Source organism: Anguilla rostrata, chromosome 11 (genome assembly GCF_018555375.3).
Source record: "Anguilla rostrata isolate EN2019 chromosome 11, ASM1855537v3, whole genome shotgun sequence".
Taxonomy (NCBI): domain Eukaryota; kingdom Metazoa; phylum Chordata; class Actinopteri; order Anguilliformes; family Anguillidae; genus Anguilla; species Anguilla rostrata.
In genome coordinates this window covers 29528128-29547121 of record NC_057943.1, presented here as the reverse complement: position 1 = coordinate 29547121, position 18994 = coordinate 29528128, and the positions used below count along the sequence as shown (strand labels likewise).

Here is an 18994-nt window from a genome sequence, read left to right as displayed (position 1 = left end):
TAGCTTTGAGTATAATGCCAGTTGTTTTAAATGTGCTTTATAAATAAAATTTACTTACTTACTAAATGTGGTGAAATATCAGTAGCATTAGGCATTCACTGCATTTCATGCACCCATCAGGTCAAACACAAAGAACTGTGGGACAGAGGTATACAGTAAATCAACAAAGGGTTTATTTGTGGAAGTAATTTTGTATGACTGTCTAAATATCAAAACCCACAACAACGATATAAGCATTACTGAATGGAAGGAACTGACAAAAACAGCAAGTGAGAACTTCAGGTAACACCAAGCAGTAGCACAGGTATCTCCAGCCGTGGATTTGTTTTGCCGAGCACTTCAGCTCACGTCACATCTTACATTGCACTTTGTAAAACCTCAAACTCAAAACTACACTGACATTTTAATAAGAAAACTGTACTTCAAAGGCCCTGTGCCTCCAATGACTTCCACATTTTGAGTTGTAATGGATAACTGATGCGTTGAGATTTGATTGCACTAGGAAAAGGGAGTTCACTTAATATAAGACTTACGAATGCGTTATGCGTTGCGGATGGTCACAAAAGCAAATGCTGGTAAATGTAACATTTAGTCACGCTATGGCCTCTGAGAGGAAATGAGAAAATCACACTGAAAAGGGCACAGTAACCAAAGGCATTTGCTACACACAAGGCTGTACGGAGGACCTAAATGACCCTAAAACACAACCTCATCAGCCTCAAATGTACTTCAGCCATCTTGTGTCTGAGAAGATCTTCAGACATGTCCTCAAAATGATGACACAGTACCTTCCTGAAGCTCTACCGTATTCAATGTAATAGATAACATTCTGTATACTGTACAGAAATTGCATTCTCTGAATTCTGGGTAGGCTACATTCTTTTTAGCGTTACTTAAACTGCAGCTCTCAGGACAAATATCAGCTGAAAAAGCACCAACTCTGACCCCCATGCTCTGGAAAGGGTGACTCACCCACACAGAACGGAAGTTACCACGGATGCAAACTATTTTTATTGGGTTTATGCTGACATCATTCCTTCCCTACAGTACATTAAGAAAACCACATATAGTTGACACTTAAGGATGAAATCGCAATGTAGTTTCAAACTTTTAAAGTTAGTAATACTCATGAAAATAGTGTATTTCATATATAATTTTAGACGGCTTGATTTTAGCCATTTTGTTTGAGTAGCAAAAACTGCCACTCAAAAACAGCGCTCCAATTGTGCTCAATGAAACTGCAACAGTATAATTACACTGCATAACAGAATAAGAAATGGCAGGTAATTACAGACTGTTCATACAGTTTATTATGCATGACAAGTACAGTAATGCACCAAGATTTATGATATGCACTACCCCACGTCAGAAGAGAAATACTGTTTGAAATAATTGGAATTTATGCATTAAACAGTGATTGGAATGGAGTGGCTAGACATTTACTTCTCAACCAATTCCCACAACCGATAATGCACACTGTTACGAATACTCGCATGAAATGTTGTTTTCTGAATGTGATTTCTGCGTAGTATTTCTCGTCACACGGTCATGGGCTTGCATGAATTACTGGTTCACTAAGATTTTGTTAAACCTTCAAAAAAGGGCAATCCACATTCTTAATGATCAAGTTTACTTGCTATTCAAGTGGCCGTTCCAAGCAAAATAAGCCCACAGCGATCTACACAAAATGAATATGCTCAGGATGCCCCACTATGCAAGTAATGTGTACATTTTCAGTGTGAACTACCCAGTCTGATTCATATGTACACTAACAGACTCCAATACACCTTCAGTCTTTGCATTGCAAGTTTCACCCAAAACCACAGCTTTCCAGAAGATTAATTATTTAATCACATCATTTTTAAGGATAGTATCAAAATGGTGCAAGGGTTTTTTTTTTTTTTTTCTTTTTTGGTAGTCACTAACAAGCTATTTTCCAGAGAAGTATTTGCATTGATGAACTACAGCTGTCTGTTGCATCACGATTGTAATTCCTGAGTACTGCATTCCATGGCGGGCTCTGTTTGTGCTCTGCGATGTGAAGTTCCGCTATACGGTCTGTAACTGTAGCCTGCAAATGTTTGACTTCCACCTTGAATTACACCTATTCTTCCTTAAGACAAACGTCACTTTCAGCCAGGAGGGCAGATAATTAAGCTTCGTAAACAATGGAATCGGCTTGCTGGGAGGTGGTCTTTACCACGACACGATTTGAAAACGGGATTGTTGCGACCTCTGAACTGGATCGATGCTCCACGCTCACTCTGTACGTGATTTGCGGGTTGAGTCTCAAATCGCTCCCCGTCCCTTAAATAGTGCGCCACTTCGGACGATGGCCGCCGCGTAGGCAGCCCTAGCTCTCGGGAGTCCACAGCACACTATGTAACACACAATATACCCTCAACTGCAGTGTACAGGCACAGTACACTACATCGGCACCCATGCAACATGTAATAATCAAAGTCTGATTACATTCCTTTCATAAAGGAGGGATACATTAGCAATACTGTAACTGAGCACTGAGAGAGCTGTATATTACATTAATTCTATATTAAATTAAGCTCAGCATCCCACCTCACTCTTAATATTCAACTACTAAACACAACCAATACAGGCAGCCCTAAAAATATTACTTAAACACTGGCTAGCACTGACTGATGTTAAAGCCATATTCTAGTTTGAAAATGACACTAGCTAGCTAGCTAAAATTTGTATCGCGTTAATAAAACTGCTAAAAGTTTTAATAGCTAAACTAGTAGCTTAACTAGTACATTGGTGGGAGATAAAATTTTTGCATGCAATTTCACACTGTTGCACATTTACCATAAACACCACTCCATAACAGAGTTTATGGTTTTCGTGTGTGTGTATGTGTGTGTGTGTATGCGCATGTCAAATGAATTTGCTTGTGGCAAATTTCCCACCAAATTTAGGACCCCCTCAACAAACGAGATGTCACATCTCAAGGGGCTTATCCTGCTAATAAATAAATAAAATAAAACAAATTTCAAATTTTGAGAATCATGGAAACATTTAAATTAAATGTTGATCCAAAATGCTTGAAAATGTTTTTTTCTGCTGAACCTTCAACACTCACTGAATTACCCTTTAACAATAAGGTACATGCAATAACATTTTACATGTGCCAGACTGGTATCATTCTTAAGTTAATAACTTTACAAATTCACTCTCAAATGAGGCCATATAATGCATGTAAAAGAACATACTTTCAAGTACTATTACTTTTAAACAATCTTTTTTTTTCCCCCATTGTCATTTTGTGGTTTATCAAATTTTTTGAAAAATATAGCAGTGACATCTGTGAAAGATGTGAATTCCCTCATTTTCCTGCTAATATCACCAACCGTGTTTATTTTGGTGACGGGTGCTTTGAAGTAGCAATCGAGCAGGCTCGAACTGATGTTAATTCAGTCCTTCGTCCTTGAGACACGCGACACAGCACCCCAGTGTAAGAGGGAAAACCGGTCCTTGAGAGGAACTACGACACTTGGAATGTAAAAGGGTCAAGCAGCCCCACAGAACAGCAGCCTGCTGACGGGGCTGAATGAGCTGAACCGGTTGATGTACGTCCGACAAAATCAGTCTTTTGCGCAAAGAAGTCTAAGAACCACATGGAAAACATTTATGTGAGTCGATGCAGAAAAGATGGATGTTACACAAACAGGAAAACCGGTGAAGTCACCGCCACTACACAGTCCACACGTTCGTCACTTCATAAAATGTTAGTGTGCTTCACAGTCACTAGCTTCAAACTAGTCAGGGCGTCACCCTCGCGTCACAAATAAGCACACAGACACGGAACAGAGCCACTGCATTTCCTCTGCAAATTAAAAACAACAGCAAGTTTTGTCAGTTATCCATTAAAAGACTTCTTTTTTTTCCAGCTATTTTCTTTTTTTTTTTTTTTCTCCAGCTAGGAGCCTTAAAATTAAATCGCAAAAAAAAAAAAGGTTAAAATAACTCGACACAGAATTCAACACTAACAAGTTAAAAGTGACGTTAAAAATTAGGACGACATAGGTTCCGCTGGGGGGGTGGGTGGGGAAAAAAAAAAAGAAAAATAGGAAAAGAAAAAAAAGGAGTATTCCTAGTCCTTGCATTTTAGTTTCAATCGGATGCGGCTGGGCATCTTGTGCAGGCGTTCATGTTTGGTCGCCGGGGGAACTGGGGGTGGGGGGCGGGGCTGTGCCGCGGTGGGCGCGGTCTCCCCCTCCTCGCGCCTCATAGGTACGGGTGCTGGCTGAGCTTCCTCGGGCTGAACGGGTAGCAGCCGTGGGCCGCGGCCGAGCGGCCGTAGGGCTGGTGGGCGGGGAAGTGGTGCTGGTAGCGCGCACGGTCGGGCCCCGCCAGGCGCAGGCTGCTGTCCGAGTGCAGGAGGCCCAGCGAGGAGTAGGCCGCCCGGCCGCCCGCGTGGTGGGAGGAAGAGGAAGAGGAGGAGGAGGAGGCCGCGGACACGTGCGCCTGGCTCAAGGCCTGGGAGGCGGGGTAGGCGTAGAGGTTGGGGGCGGAGCCGAAGAAGGAAGCCTCCTGCAGACGGTAAGGGGCGGCGGAGGGGTGCGGGCGGTGCTGGCGTAGGGAGCCGCCCCCTGTTCTGTCTTTAGATTGTGATGTCACAGAGGGCTGGACCTGGGGAGGAGAAATTAGTGTTTACCCACTGCAAGGGATCTTGGTTGTGATGGCAACTCCAATGTGGCCTCTCAAAAGCCATTCTCTCATCTTCCGATTTCCTCCTTCACTGTAACCAGGGTAATCTTCCCCCCTCCCAGTATTAATACCCAGAAATAATCATCTGGTAAAAAATATATATTACTCTCTATCTATGATTTTAAATATTTTATGCATGTACAACATATGCAGCGAACCCTTAAGGTATGTTTGAATCAAACATTAATATTTTTCATAAATGAGCAAGGACAATGCTGCTCATTAATTAAAGGTATTAAACCACTATCAATGCAGTTCTACATTGTTAGCGGCTACTAACAATGATAATCTGCTACTAAACGTGAATCTGGACCATAATGTTAAAGGAGTACCCCAGGGCTCAGTTTCAGGGGTCAGGGGTTACCTGGCTGAGGTTGAGAGGCTGGGACGGGGTGGCCGCTGCATGGTGGTGACGATCGCTATTGGACGATCCCGAGCCGCAAAGCTGCTGGGCGGAGCCCTTCCTAGGCAGGGCGTAGACGCCGGTCAGCTGGCCTGGAGGATCCAATGGGAAAGGCACTGTTTAATGCTAGCTCCGCAATGCAGAGCCATTAGGCGATGAGACTTTGAATCCACCTAAAGTGCTGTGAAGACAACTTCCGGTGTGTCGTCTGACTCCAGTGACAAAACTACAAAAGTGTTTTCAATACACTGCAACCAAGTACAGACGCTCACTGCTGTCACTGACGACAGGACAACGCAACATGAAACACATGGGCAGTTAGAAAGCCCTGTAAACCTGCCATCTATTCCAATAGAGGGGCTTACACACAAAGTCCTACTGTTCTAGTTAAATGCACATGCACAAGAATACCCATAAGGAAAAGGTATTCACACTGAGGCTGACTACACGATCCCTGCTGAAGGTACTTCCTCTGACCAGGACCCCGGGCCCAAGCACCGACCTGTCGCCATGCATTCGGCGCCCTCCCCGGGCTGCGTTTTCACCGCGGACATGATGACGTCCAGGGGCTTGGGCTCGGCGCCGGCGGCGGGGCGGGACCGCTTGGGGGCCGGGGAGCCGCTGGAGGAGGAGTCCGAGTCCTGCGAGTCGTGGATGGTCACGCAGCTGATGACGTTTCCCCGCGGCTCCACGCCACAGCTGCTGTAAACAGAGCCGGTCAGTTTCACCGCGCTCTCCGGAACATTCTACCTGAATCAGCAGCACTTTTAGTTACGGAAGCAAAAATCTGGCATGATTAATTGAAATCGCTAAACAGCGAACAAAAAATTTCAAGGTTACTGCAATGAGTGCTGATGAATAACATTGAGCAGTTTGAAATTATATTTAGATGATGGAAAATATTTTATTCTAAGATGTACAACTTTGCAGAGGTGTACAAAGAGGTGCTTCGTGAGAAGCAACAACTTGAGTTTGAACTGTCCCATATGAAAGCATGTTTTTTTCCCCAAGGGCTAAGCCTTTAAAAAGACAACATTCAGTATTCATTTAGAGCCATTTCCTCATTATCTGAGGGCTCTAGTCTGAGGAGGCAGGACCAGGGTCAACAAAATACAACACACCCTCCTGCCAACCTGGAACCAAAATGGCCCCGTCTGTCAACACGAGTTGGTTTACTTCCTGGTCAGCACCGATGCATAAAGACGTCGCACTCTGCCTCGATCTTATTTTTAAAACCCAGCCGGGGGGGAGGAAGTGAGGTCACCTGGCGGGGGGGAACTTCCTGTCGTCCTCGTCCTCGGTGTCGCTGCGGATGGTGATGATGCTGACGGCGGGGCTGGGGGTGTCGGAGATGACGATGGGCTGAGAGAGCGGGGCCCTGTAGGCGGGCGAGGCGAGGGCGGGGCTGCGGTGGGCCGCGGGGGTGGCGGCGTGCAGCAGGGACAAGTGCCTGCGGGAGACCACAGACCGTCGCCAGGGAAACCTCAGTAAGCTTAAAAAAAGGAACTGGTGGGGCGGTGCTGGGTGGCTCGTGCTGTTAAGCCGCCGTTCCAGTGTGGGGACGGCTGTCAGATGGCCACCCGAAAAAAGGACAGAAGTCCTGCCCACAGCCTCACCTCAGTATGTAAATATATTGCGTTTGGTCAAATCCTCCAACTGACCCAGGTTTACGTTTCATTGGACTAGGGACATGTAGTAGTTTTGTGAATTAATTTCACTGCTGCAATTAAGATTAATAAAATTAAGACTGCCCCTCCCCCCAACCTCAAACAGTGTAATTTTACATTTCATCTGTCCATATAAATAGTGGGTGGGGCTCCTGGCCTTTCTAGGGTGGCCTTCTAGTGACAACCCGTGTGGACAGTGCCCGAATAGCGCCTATTTGCTAAGCGCGACAATACCTGGCTCTGCAGTCAGAATGGCGGGTCTTGGCCTTCTTCCCGGACGTCGCCCCCTGCTGGCCTCTCGTGTACGCCGCGCTCGCGTTGGTGGACTGGGCAGACGCCAGGGCGCTCTGGCCGGCCAGGCTGGAGGTCCGCTGCGTACCGCCGCTGTACTGCCCCCCCTGGCAGCCCCTGGCACTGCACAACACACACGCACGGTGAACTTCCCGCCCATGACCAGAAACATCACAGCATGGGCAGCGACTCAGATACATGGGTTTGAAAACTGTCTTTGCATTTATGCAGTTTGTACATCTCAGGTTGCTCTTTTGTTTATACCCCTCTGCTACCTGCACAGCTACCTACACCTCCACTACTTCGATGCTAGCTTATAGATACACTCTTTGGAGGTATTTTGTGATTTTTTTCCTCATCCCTGAATACAGCTTTGTTTCTCACTTGTGAAAAATTGAGCTGATGTTAGTTCTGAGTAAAGAAACTGGAGCTGAAATTTCAGTGCAGTGTTCCTGTAGCCTGTTTTTAGTTCTCATGAGGCTCCACCCACCTCCAGCCGGGGGCCTGGGCGGAGCTATCGGAGTGCAGCGCCCCCATGGCCGAATTGGTGATGATGGGCTGCGCGGGGTTGTGGATGGCCACGCCCGGTATCTGCTGCCAGGTGGAGGGTATGAGGATCTGCTGTGCACCTGCTGGCCAAGTCTGCTGAAGACACACACACACACACAGACACACACACGCACACGCCATAGACAGGCACACACACAAACACACACAGTGTCAATTGTCACAACTTTACAAAGAACTCATATACAGCTCAGCGGAAGGTCGCGTGAGAGCATGGCCAAATTTCCCGACACCTTTCTTCGCAGTGTGAAACCCACTGAAAGCCCCACAAACATCTAGTGTGACAAGAAGGAAACGCAGCGGAAATCATTTGCTACCGTAACCGTGTGCTAACTTCTGATCAGGTAAATACGGTGGAATTTCCCATCTGATCACAGAGTGCTAGCGTGGGAGGTGGGCGGGGCCACGCTGGCTGTGGGCGGTCCTACCTGCGCGAGCATGCTGGGCTGGATCTGTACGGACTGGGAGGACTGGTTCTGAGGGACCACGGGCACCGAGCTGTCCATCCTCACGGGGTATCCAGAGTGCTTACTGGAGGTCTGAAGTCCTACAGGAAACACACAGGGGTGAAATTAGCTCATGACCATGAAACAAAGCGTGGTAGAACCTCGGAGATCAGACTGACCGGTCCACTGACTGTGCCATGAAACGGTTAGCAGCATAACAGTTACACACATCAGCTCTCCATTATTACTGATATAAAAAGGCTAGCATTAAATCTAAACTAAGCAGTGAGGCATTCATAGGATAAACTGCAGATTGCTCAAAACAAGACTCGTCATATGGATATAGGAAATGATGAATGTTCCGTTGAGGTCCCAACTGACGCTGGTTTTGAGCACTAATTATTATCTTCAACAAACCTTCATCACTACAAATGAAAGCAGCGCATTTAATTATAATGTTATGGTGAAGTAGGAAACCATTTCCAAAAGCCCAAAACCTTTTTGTGTTCCAAAGGGCTTGCGTTTACATGCGAGAAGTTTGACTGCGCACACTGTAAGCACATTCATATTCGAGCAGTAGTGCTAAATAAGATCATAAACCACTGAAAGTGCAAGATCTAAAAATATAGCCGCAAGCGGCGATTCCGGGGTTCAAGCCAACACGAACCGTTAGAAGGTGAAAACTGCGATGTGCAATAAGAACTAGTCAAAATCAGAGTAATTGTAATAATCAAGTCCATTTATACATACAAGGAATTTGACTTGACACAATATGTTCATTCTCAATGAATGAATGAAAATGTTTAATTGCACAACAAACTAACAGTAGCATAGGACCATCATCATCATGTCATACAAGAGCTATAAGAAAAACAGTCATACCATACAAGAACTAAATAAATAAATGACGGTTTGACTGTGTCTGTATGAAAACTATTTAATGATAGGTATTGGGTTTGGGAAAAGGGAGCCTTCAACACACTTATAATTAATGGCTATATTTCTGATTGTAATTGTTATTTATTTTACTGGTACACTCGAGGTGCCACATAATACCAGGATATACCGATATATACAAATCTGAGCTAAATCCAGTTCCAATTTACATTCTTGAATAGTCATTTTTAGATGTGAAGCACCTTTATGACAGACAATGTCACTAAATCAGTCAGTAACTCAGTCAGTAATTCAGTCAGTTAATTAATGGTTCTTGAAGCAAATTTGTAGAGTGAGGATAGATGGATGTCTGTAGCAAGTTTCGTGTAAATCGGACTCACGGCGTAGGAGTTATGACCTTCAACCTTTGCCCGAAGACTGGTGGCACCCCCTATTGGGCGATTTCAAAATAGTTTCACACACGTGATTCAACAGTGTTATGAAACATATCCTCTGAGTTTTGTAATGATTGGACAAACAATTTTTGATTTATAGTCTGATTGGTGTTATGCCACACACATTTTTTGCATTTGTAGCGCCCCCTAGTGGTCAATTTGAATAAAACTTTCAGGGTATGTTTCAGGTACTTATGTATCCTGCAAGTTTTGTGATAATTGGCCTATTTATTTTGGTCTATTTATGTGCTGAGCCACGCCCTTTTGAAGTTCACTGGTCAATATCTTCAAAACGCAGTAAGATATCAACAAGCTTTTGATAATTTTTGATATTTTTTTGGTCCAGTAATGATCCACAGAAAATTTCGTAGCAATCGGACCAGCAATCGAATTTAGGAGGAGATGTCAAAAATGTGTTCTTCAAAAAATTCAAAATGGCGGAAAATCTAGTCAGGCGGACTTTAGTGGTTCTTGAGGCAAACTGTGTGAGGATAGATGGATGTCTGTAGCAAGTTTCGGACTCACGGCATAGAAGTTATGACTTTTCAAAGTTCAATATTTTGACCTTTAATTATAGCGTCCCCATCTGGCCGATTGGTGTCATATTTCTTGGGCAGCACTTGTACACAACTTCCAATCAATAGGCAAAATTTCATGTCTACCATTTACCATCTCATGGGAATTTGCGCAAACATTTCTGAAGAAGATTAATAATAAACCAGCACAAAAACAAAAACAATAGGGTTTCAGCCCTTCGGGCTTGAACCCCTAATAAGTGATTCGAATGTTCTTAACTGAACATTCTAATGCTGATGTAACAATCACTTCTGGTAACTGAAAGCAAAGGAGTTTCAGAACACTGACTTAGAATTTTGGAAAAACATTCCAAAAAACTGCTCTTTGAAGGGGTAAGGAGGTCAGTAACAGGGTACAGCAGGGAAACAGGCAGCGGGGGGGGGGGGCCCACCCTGGATGGTGGGCGGGCAGACGATGAGGGTCTGCTGGAAGGGCTCGGTCTGGGCGCACAGCTGGGGAGGGCGCACCGAGAGCGGGACGCTCTGCTGGGCGAGGCCGGGGATGTTGATGGTGGCCTGCTGGTAGAGGGCCGGCTGGTAGCTGAGCAGGGGGACGTTGCTGCCATGGGAGAGCGACTGGCTATCGCCGGCGCCAACCTATTCCATGGAAACGGGAGAGAAACACAGTTGAATTCCTTCCCTACTTCATCAACAGCTTGAATAGAACAGGTGAGTCCAGAGCGGAGCTCTACAGTGCTCCCACTGTAGGAACATTCCCTCCACAAAACTGATGTGCGCTGACTGGAAAGATTATTTAGGAGAAAATCTGTGGAATGCCTTAGTGTGCTCCTAAATATGTCAACTTCAGAAATGTGAGTGTACAGCCCTGCAGAGCTGTGTTCTTTCAGAGTCTTCCTCACTTCCTCGCCCTGTTCTGAAAATGTCACAAGGAAATGTGAAAGGGAGGAGAGGAGACAAGTAAATGAGAGGAGTGTCCATAAGTCTATGGGCATTGCACAGAAGGCAAAATGAGTCTGTTACGACCAACTGGGCCAATGCAGAAACATGCGTTTCTTCTTACGCATAAATTCACATGAAGCACTGCCAAATATGATGGAGACTTAAACTAAGTGCAATAAAACTTTACCACAAAGTTTAAATCTTTTATTTAAGTTAGTTTATTACATTATTATGATTGGTCTTATTTAACCATTTTTGTGGCGGTGCACCTGAAGGCGTGGCGTGGGAGGCGTGTCTCACCTGGCCGTGCTGGTTGAGCTGGCTGCTGAAGGTGACCGTGAGGTTGGTGGCGGCGCTGGGCGTGGCATTGCTGGCGAAGAGGTTCTTCCCGTTGTCGAAAGCATCGCACCTCCGCTTGCAAACCTCCATGTTCTGGAAGCAGGACTTTACGCTGCAGAGCAAGTTTAACAGTTATAAATCGCATCATTATTTTAAACACAGTTACTCTAAGTACCCATTTGCCTAGCAGGCACACTTATACAAAGATTTTAGCAGCACACATGCTAATGATTACAGCTAGGTAACTGGTGAGGAAAATTATATTAAATTAAATTAAGTACCTTGTCTTAAGGACACTACAAGCAGCACCTATTCAGAAAAACAATCACGCAACGCTGGCGACCAGTGAGGCGGGGCGAGGTGGGCGGGGCTTACTGCGAGCTGTGCGGGAAGTGGAGCAGGTGCGCCATGGTGACGAACGGGTGGGTGAGGGTCTTCATCGGGGTGATGCGCTTGTCCGCGTCCAGCGTCAGCATCCTCTTCAGCAGGTCGATGAACTCCCGCCGGTCCGCCTTCTCCGCCAGCATGTCCGTCCCCTCCAGGCTCGTCATGTTCACCTGCCGCGGCCGGGGCAACCAATCAGAACGCACCCTCGACCCGGGTTTCTACAGGCCGGGGCTGCACATTCTGGCATTTGTTTCCAACCAATAATCTACTTTGTTTTTTAAACTGGCTGTGGACACCAATGGCGTTTCAGTCCTATATCCAACCACAGAACTGCATTTCCAGCACACGTATACAAGCACTCTACAGCTGTAGCTCGTGATCTCACCGCAGTGTCAGCTCAAATAAACCACGGGGTTAATGAAAAAATTAAGAACTGAGGTTGGAGTGAAATCCTGAAACTACATTTACTCATTTGGAAGATGTTTCTTTCCAAAGCACCTTGAAAAGTTGAGCGGAATCATTAAGCATATAGACTAAGCTGGAGGAAAGAGTTTTGTCCAACAATTCCAGACATTCAGCGTTAAATGAATTACCTGCATCATGTCATCCAGGCAGTTGAAAATATACTTGCGAGCTTCCTTAGACTTGATCCCCATCTCCGCCTCATGTTCCGATGGAGTCTGAAAGCGAACCAATGGAAATGGAATGCAATCAGGGATCACAACATGGCTGCAGTTACTGTACAGCCTACAGATACTGCTCGAGCCAGAGCTACAGTACAGGCCAGAGTTTCAGCACAGCCTAGAGTTACAGCACAGGCCAGTTACAGAACAGCCTAGAGTAACAGCACGAGTCAGAGATACAAACCAGCCTGGAGTTACAGCACAGCCTAGAGTTACAGCACAGGCCAGAGCAATTTAAATTAAATTCATAATCAAATCAACTAGACTTTGCCACCAATCAAAGTGAATGCAACACAAAACGGCCTCCAGCACACAGAAGCCTTTAAGCAGTGCACTCACCTTCAGCCTCCACAGGGGGTAGCTGGAGGCGGGGCCTCTGTTGAAGAAGTGGCTGGTCTTGGTTCCGGCGCTCAGAAGGTACTCCGCCGGCAGCCCCTGGGTCTGGGAGATGTAGCGGATCTAGAACAGCGCAACGCACAGTCAGAGAGCCGATCCGCCAAGAGTCATAGTCTGCTCAGCTACGTACACCCTCATTAGAAGGTCCTTCCAGAGAGGACTGGTTTATGGTTTTGCTAACCCCAGGTGAAATAGTCCCAGCAACTAGACATGATCTAGATTCTAGAAGGTGCCGGAAGATGTGCGGACACCACGCTTCCAAGGTATACTGTACAGTATATACCTTTAGTCATCTGAATAACACTTTTTTTCCTCAAAATATTGTATTTTCATTTACTTATGTTTCATGATAAAAACAATTAAGTTTCAAGAATGACTGTACAGCAGCATGTGCGCGTGTAAGCCAAACTGTGATCTTTTCAAACTGTCTGTCGGTGGCCTTTCAGCACTGTGTGCATTACAGCCGTGGACAGTGCATCCCAGTGTACCCTGCAGCAGGGGCGGTTAAGGTGCACAGACAGGGGCGAGCGGTCTGACCTGGTCATACTCCGAGGCTCCCGGGTACAGAGGCCAGCCCAGGAAGAGCTCGGCGATCACGCAGCCCAGGGACCACATGTCTATGGCCTCGCAGAACGGCAGGCCCAGGATGATCTCCGGAGCCCTGCACACACCAGCCAATGAGAGGGAGAGACAGTGTGTGAACAAGCAGGGCAGACATATAAAACTGTGATGTCACAGCTGTCTGATGAAGACCCAGGCATTAATGAAAAATGTGTTACTGTTAGCATGAGGGCTACAGCCATATTAGCATTCATTTGTAATATACTCTTGAGCTCCTTCCTTTATGTGCTTTATCCTTTGCGCTTCCTGTTCCATTTTCCTTAATTTCTGTATGGTGCAGATAGCATTTCTCTTTTTATTGTGCAATTACCTGGCCCTATGCACCAGCAGCAAGAACTCTTAAAAAGCACTCCTTTTTTCCTGAAGTTTTTCACGCTGAATAAATGACTAAATTCTAAAGGCGCTCCACTGGTTTCCCATTTCCAAAATAAAAACTAATGCACAGCTTCCAGGATAAACAAGAACCTGAAGTCCTGAGGCTTTAAATCACATGAAGCCTCCACCACTTCTGCAAGCCCAGCCAGAATGTGAAATGACAGTAGAGACATACAGTCTGCACACCAACAAATACTTCTGAACGAATATTTCAAGTGAATTAGGTTTGCTGAATCACTGATCCTACAGGAGTGGTTCCTCTGAGTCACAGGTAGGCGGTAGGCAGTGCTATATTGCTCATTTTGAGATGTGCCACCTGTAGAAACTCAACAATGATTGGACAGGCTTCCTGTTATATGACCTGTTAGAAAAAAAATATACTAATATGGGCAAAATAACACCACTCTGTTATCTACCACGTTAACTTTTAGCACAACCTGAAATAAAGGCTACCTAACAAAATCAGAGCTTCAAGATCATTTAAATTACAAAATGTGCTAATTGCAGATCTTTACTGCGAATATTCTCCAAGTGTGATTGCTTAAAACAGACCTACATGTATCAACAATTTATAATAATGCTGATAAAATGTATAAAATTTTGCAAAGCAAATTAAATGTTATTATATCCAACGACATGCAGGTTAGGCTACTCTGGGGGGAGGGCATTCACAGGGAGCTGCTGCAAAAGAGGATGCATGCTCACTCAACCTACCCTGAATAAATAATGGTTAATAATTAAATTAACAAACATGTCGCCTGATGCACAGGATGTCAACAGGTCACTCAAAGCAAAAATCCATTCTGAGTGTTTAAATTCATGTTGGATGTTGGCACCAGCACTCAACCACAAAGCCCAATAACCTGAAAACATAAAACTAGAAAAAGTGCAAGATGGACTCGTCACAAAGAATCGTCCGTCGGCGATCGGCGCGGCTCACCTGTAGTACCGCGACTGCAGGTAGGTGGAGCACACGGCCTTGGAGACGTGGCTGGCCGAGCCGAAGTCGATGACCTTGACGCGGTAGGGCTGGCGGATGGGGTCCACCAGCATGATGTTCTCGGGCTTGAGGTCGGCGTGGATGAGGCCCAGGCTCTTGAGCTTCATGAGGGCGGTGGCCACCTGCTGCAGCACGGGCCGGATGCACTTGAGCAGCAGCGGGCTGAACTTGCTGTGCTTGAGGAAGTCGTACAGGTTCTGGCCCAGCATCTCGAACACCAGGCAGGTGTGGCTCTTGTGCTGGAAGCACTCGTACGAGCGCACGAAGTTGAACTCGTCGGCGTTCTCCGCGCTCAGCTGGTTCAGAATGCTCACCTGAGGGAGCGTGGGATTAGCGATTAGCATCGGCGCCCAGACTCAACTTCGACTGTTTTTGTTTATTAAAATATTTTATATATGATACAGTGCCTTCCATAAAATTTGGGACAAAGACATTTTTTTTTTTGATTTGACTCTGTCGTCCACAATTTTTTTTAAATTCACATGTGGTTGAAGTGCACATTCCCAGCTTTTATAAGCATTTAAGGACAACCAGTGCAGTGAACATCAGAAGAACATACATGTAATACACTAACAATGCATTCTCAAGTCAACAAAGTGCTCATGAAAAGGCTCAAAAGCGACACCTGCTGTACATGAAACAACATAACAAGTGCAGTATCTTAACAAGCTCAGTGTCAGTGCTATTGCGGCCGTGCAGAGGCCAGCTGTGTGTACAGACATTATCTCCAGAGCATGTGGACTTCAGCTCCTCCCAGTCACGCCCATTTTTGGTCATGCGCCTGCTGTTTAGTTAGAACGTGCACGTGCCAGCTTGCAAATGAAACTGGAAATCAGATAACCAAAACATGTTGCAGTCAACTTTGTTTTTCATAACGTTACATGAAAACTAAAAAATGCTTCCTACAAGCAGTGTCTTTAAAATTTGAAGTAAGCCTAGTTTTTGGTTAAAAAAAAAATTCTCAAACAAAAAAAAAAAAACTGTGGCTATCCTTTTTTTTCATATATTACTTTTTGATTGATTTGACTTCATTATACCGATTTGAAATTACATTCAGGCCATTCTGCAACCTATATGCACAATGACAGCATCCAGAAAGAACCTGTACATCATCCTCTTAAACAGCCGCAGTGGGCTTTCCTGACTGATCCTACCTCAATCTGCCCCTGGCGGGCGTAAGAAGGGTGGTTCTTCAGGATCTTGATGGCCACGATCTCGTTGGTGCCGCGCTTCCAGCACTTGGCCACCTGGCCGAAGGTCCCCCTGCCCAGGAACTCCAGCACCTCGTAGCTGTTAGACATGGAGCAGAGAATCTCGTGCTGCACAAGCTGGTAGTCCCCCTCGCTGTGCGAGTTGCTGCTCTTCGCCGTGGAGGCGGAGTGGGCGATGGACTGGGTGGTGGCCCCGCCCCCGCCTCCCCGGTTGGAGGGTACGGGGGCGGAGAGCTCCTCCAGGATCTGGACGCTGTCACTGCTCTCCACCTCCTCACGCTTGCGCTTTAGGCCACTCTGTGACCCCTGCTGCTTCGGGGAGGGGTCGTTGACCCGGCAACTGGACGAAGAGGAGGAGGAGGACGAGGAAGAGGAGGAGGGCCCCGGCAGGCTGCCAGTGCTGTCCGCAGCGCGCACAACCACATGGCCCCTGGAACCCCCGGCTGGACGGAAATTCAGATTTGCTGAGCCATAGGCAGGGTTGAAGCCAGAGGCCACTGAGGGAGCGGGGTTTCCCTGAGAAGGGCAGGGCAGGAAGTATTTCCTCTCGCCCGATTGGTTCGTTACATCCCACATGCAGCTCTCCACCTTCACCTTCTTCACGCGGCAAAAAGCACTGGAGGACACCGATGGGGACGAAAACGGATGACGCTGGGAGGCCATACCTGCTTGGAGGAAAAACCCGGTTACTGTCAACGAAGATGAGCAGGAACAGTGCTCCGAAATCATTCAGTATACAGATACATATTTAAATACAAAACAGTGAATCATTCTTTGCTACAGGATTAACTAGAATTTAAGCCAACATTAAGCCGACCATTATTTGTAGGCAGAAAATAAGTATCTAGACTGTTGCATTCCAATGCTATGACGTCTATGGCTAGCAATAGCGGCTAATACAGATGGTTGCGTCCTTCGCGGGGGAGTTTCGAAACTGAATGTAGATAATACTTAATATAATGCCCGTGTTAAAAATCAGAAATGTCAACCAAGGTTCAGCAGTTACGCTGAATAGCACAACTTCGAATAAATTAGATGAATATTCGGCATCATGTGTAAATAAAAGCAAATGGCTCAATGTAAATCTGTTATTGGTGAGTGGAATCGTCAGGAGAAAAAAAACACCAACACATTTTTACAAAAACGTAAAATTGGAGACAGTGGGGCTTTTGTCTATACATTTTTCAAATAACTGTATCAAAGATTTACGTTACCTGGCTAATTGGTAACGTTACAAAACAATAAAACACATTCCTCACGACAGGGAAGAGAAGAGTAACGATACAGAGGAAAATGGTTCCCATCGCTAGCTCCTTACTGTACACTAGCTGGCAATAAGCTACAGGGACGAAGAGTGTTATCAGATTTTCACCGTAAATCATGAACCATTTAATGCTTTGTCCGATTTCAGCATCTCACGTTAACTTATTCCGTATAAATAAAATGATCAACAGAAAGCTCGCTAGCTAAGGAAAACTAGCTATACATCTAGCTACAGATACAGATAGCTACTTACCGAGTTAATTTTCTAGCGTCAACTCCAGATTGACGCTGTGCTGTATTCCGCAACTGACACCTTTTCACCAAAATACATAATGTCCTGAAAAGTATGGAAATAGCATTTAGCCAAATAGCATTTAACGTCAAATATAAATACAACACTGAAATAAACAATCCACATCTAAACTAGACTAAGCACTGAAAGCGTTCGAATCCACAGCTAACTAGCTAGCTCCGTTCACAATAAAAAAAGAGAAGCAAAGACAACGTCAGTTTTTCTTTTAACCAGATTGGCTGCACACACCTATTTTTAAGCAAAATCAGAATTGTACCAGCCGACCAGGGAGATGACAAGAGCCCATATTCTAGCTAGTTAGTTACTCAATTTGTAAGCACTATTAGCGCTAGCCGAAAACAGGCAGTTCATAATGGCTGTGAGCAGCGAGGCTAGCTCGCTAGCTAACATTTTCTCCCAGCTCTTTAACTTACCCGAGCTACATTTAACCTCGAAGACGTGCTCTTCTGTAATCGGGTTTGACAACTATACTATTATTTCTCTCAAGACACATTTACCAAAAGAAAGTGCGACATAGTCGAAACCATAATGAGTCACACAACCAAACAGCTAAATTACAGAGCTGTTTATTCATCGAAACAGTTTGTTAACGGCCCAAAATAAACACGGATAAAGCTATTCCAGCAATCGGCATCTCCACCGGAAGAGCCCACATCCCTATGAGAGGCTCAAGACGTATTTCCGGTACCGTAAATGTAGGAACATACGTGCAGTATTTTCTAAATGAACAATAAGGGTTCATAGAATTCAACTTCTTAATTTATTCAGGTATCAAAAGAGCGGTTATAGTTCGTTTCGTTGCTACACAGCAACAATTATTTAATTCCAGATGTTCAGGTATTCCCTGACCAAGCGATCTGTTCTTTACTGTTAATTAAGCAAGAGTAAAGGCTGCTTAATACTATCTACTTATAAACGAATAAAGCATGAATAGCAAAAGTTAAATAATGGAAAATACGGTTGACATTTAGTTCAACATCTATAGATGAGAGGTCAAGTGCCAACATCTGCATATCAGAGGTCAATGTAATGTAATGTAATGTGCTAACATCAATATACCAGAGGTCATGTGCACAGTTGCTATGTCCATGTGAACACCAGTAAAACACGTTTTCAACGTACATAAATGCCAAGTTACTCAGGCATACAAAGCACCGTCTATAAGTCATTAATTTAAACTCGCAAAACCTAGGAGTGCCGTTAAAAGCATTGATATCAAAATGAGGGCAAGTTACAACAAACTTATCTTAGCTCACATAAATTATACAATCTCTATTCCAAAGCAATGCTGCCCTTTGTTACCTAAATCTGATACAGTACACCATGTAAACATTTGCCACACAGCATAACATGATAGTGGGTATAAAAAACTCAGGACAGTCATCCAGCTAACACATTAATCCTGCTTTGTGAAACACCCCCCAGGTGAGTGGAGTCACTGACCAGTCTTCCTGCTATTTGGTATGTGTGTTACTTTTCTGTGTCACACATATACCACTAG

At 45.2% G+C, this 18994-nt stretch overlaps 1 protein-coding gene across 4 annotated transcripts; it reads right to left on the bottom strand.

Annotated features, from left to right (window-relative positions):
• Positions 1-151: 151 nt before the first annotated feature.
• LOC135234549 (homeodomain-interacting protein kinase 1-like) lies at positions 152-18166 on the bottom strand. 4 transcript variants are annotated; one of them, XM_064299256.1, is made up of 17 exons: positions 17907-18166; positions 17434-17517; positions 15861-16585; positions 14647-15020; positions 13248-13371; positions 12654-12773; positions 12225-12311; positions 11620-11801; positions 11206-11356; positions 10398-10602; positions 8082-8200; positions 7577-7731; positions 7030-7209; positions 6393-6578; positions 5631-5830; positions 5090-5220; positions 152-4647 (listed from the first exon to the last, which is right to left on the bottom strand). In XM_064299256.1, exons 3-17 carry the CDS (start codon positions 16578-16580, stop codon positions 4243-4245), a joined length of 3339 nt encoding a protein of 1112 aa, XP_064155326.1. In that variant the 5' UTR covers positions 16581-16585; positions 17434-17517; positions 17907-18166; the 3' UTR covers positions 152-4242. The 4 variants fall into 4 exon arrangements, with proteins under 4 accessions (XP_064155326.1, XP_064155325.1, XP_064155327.1 ...); XM_064299255.1 differs by having other exon boundaries at positions 15861-16582; XM_064299257.1 differs by having other exon boundaries at positions 5631-5827; positions 15861-16582.
• Positions 18167-18994: the final 828 nt, after the last annotated feature.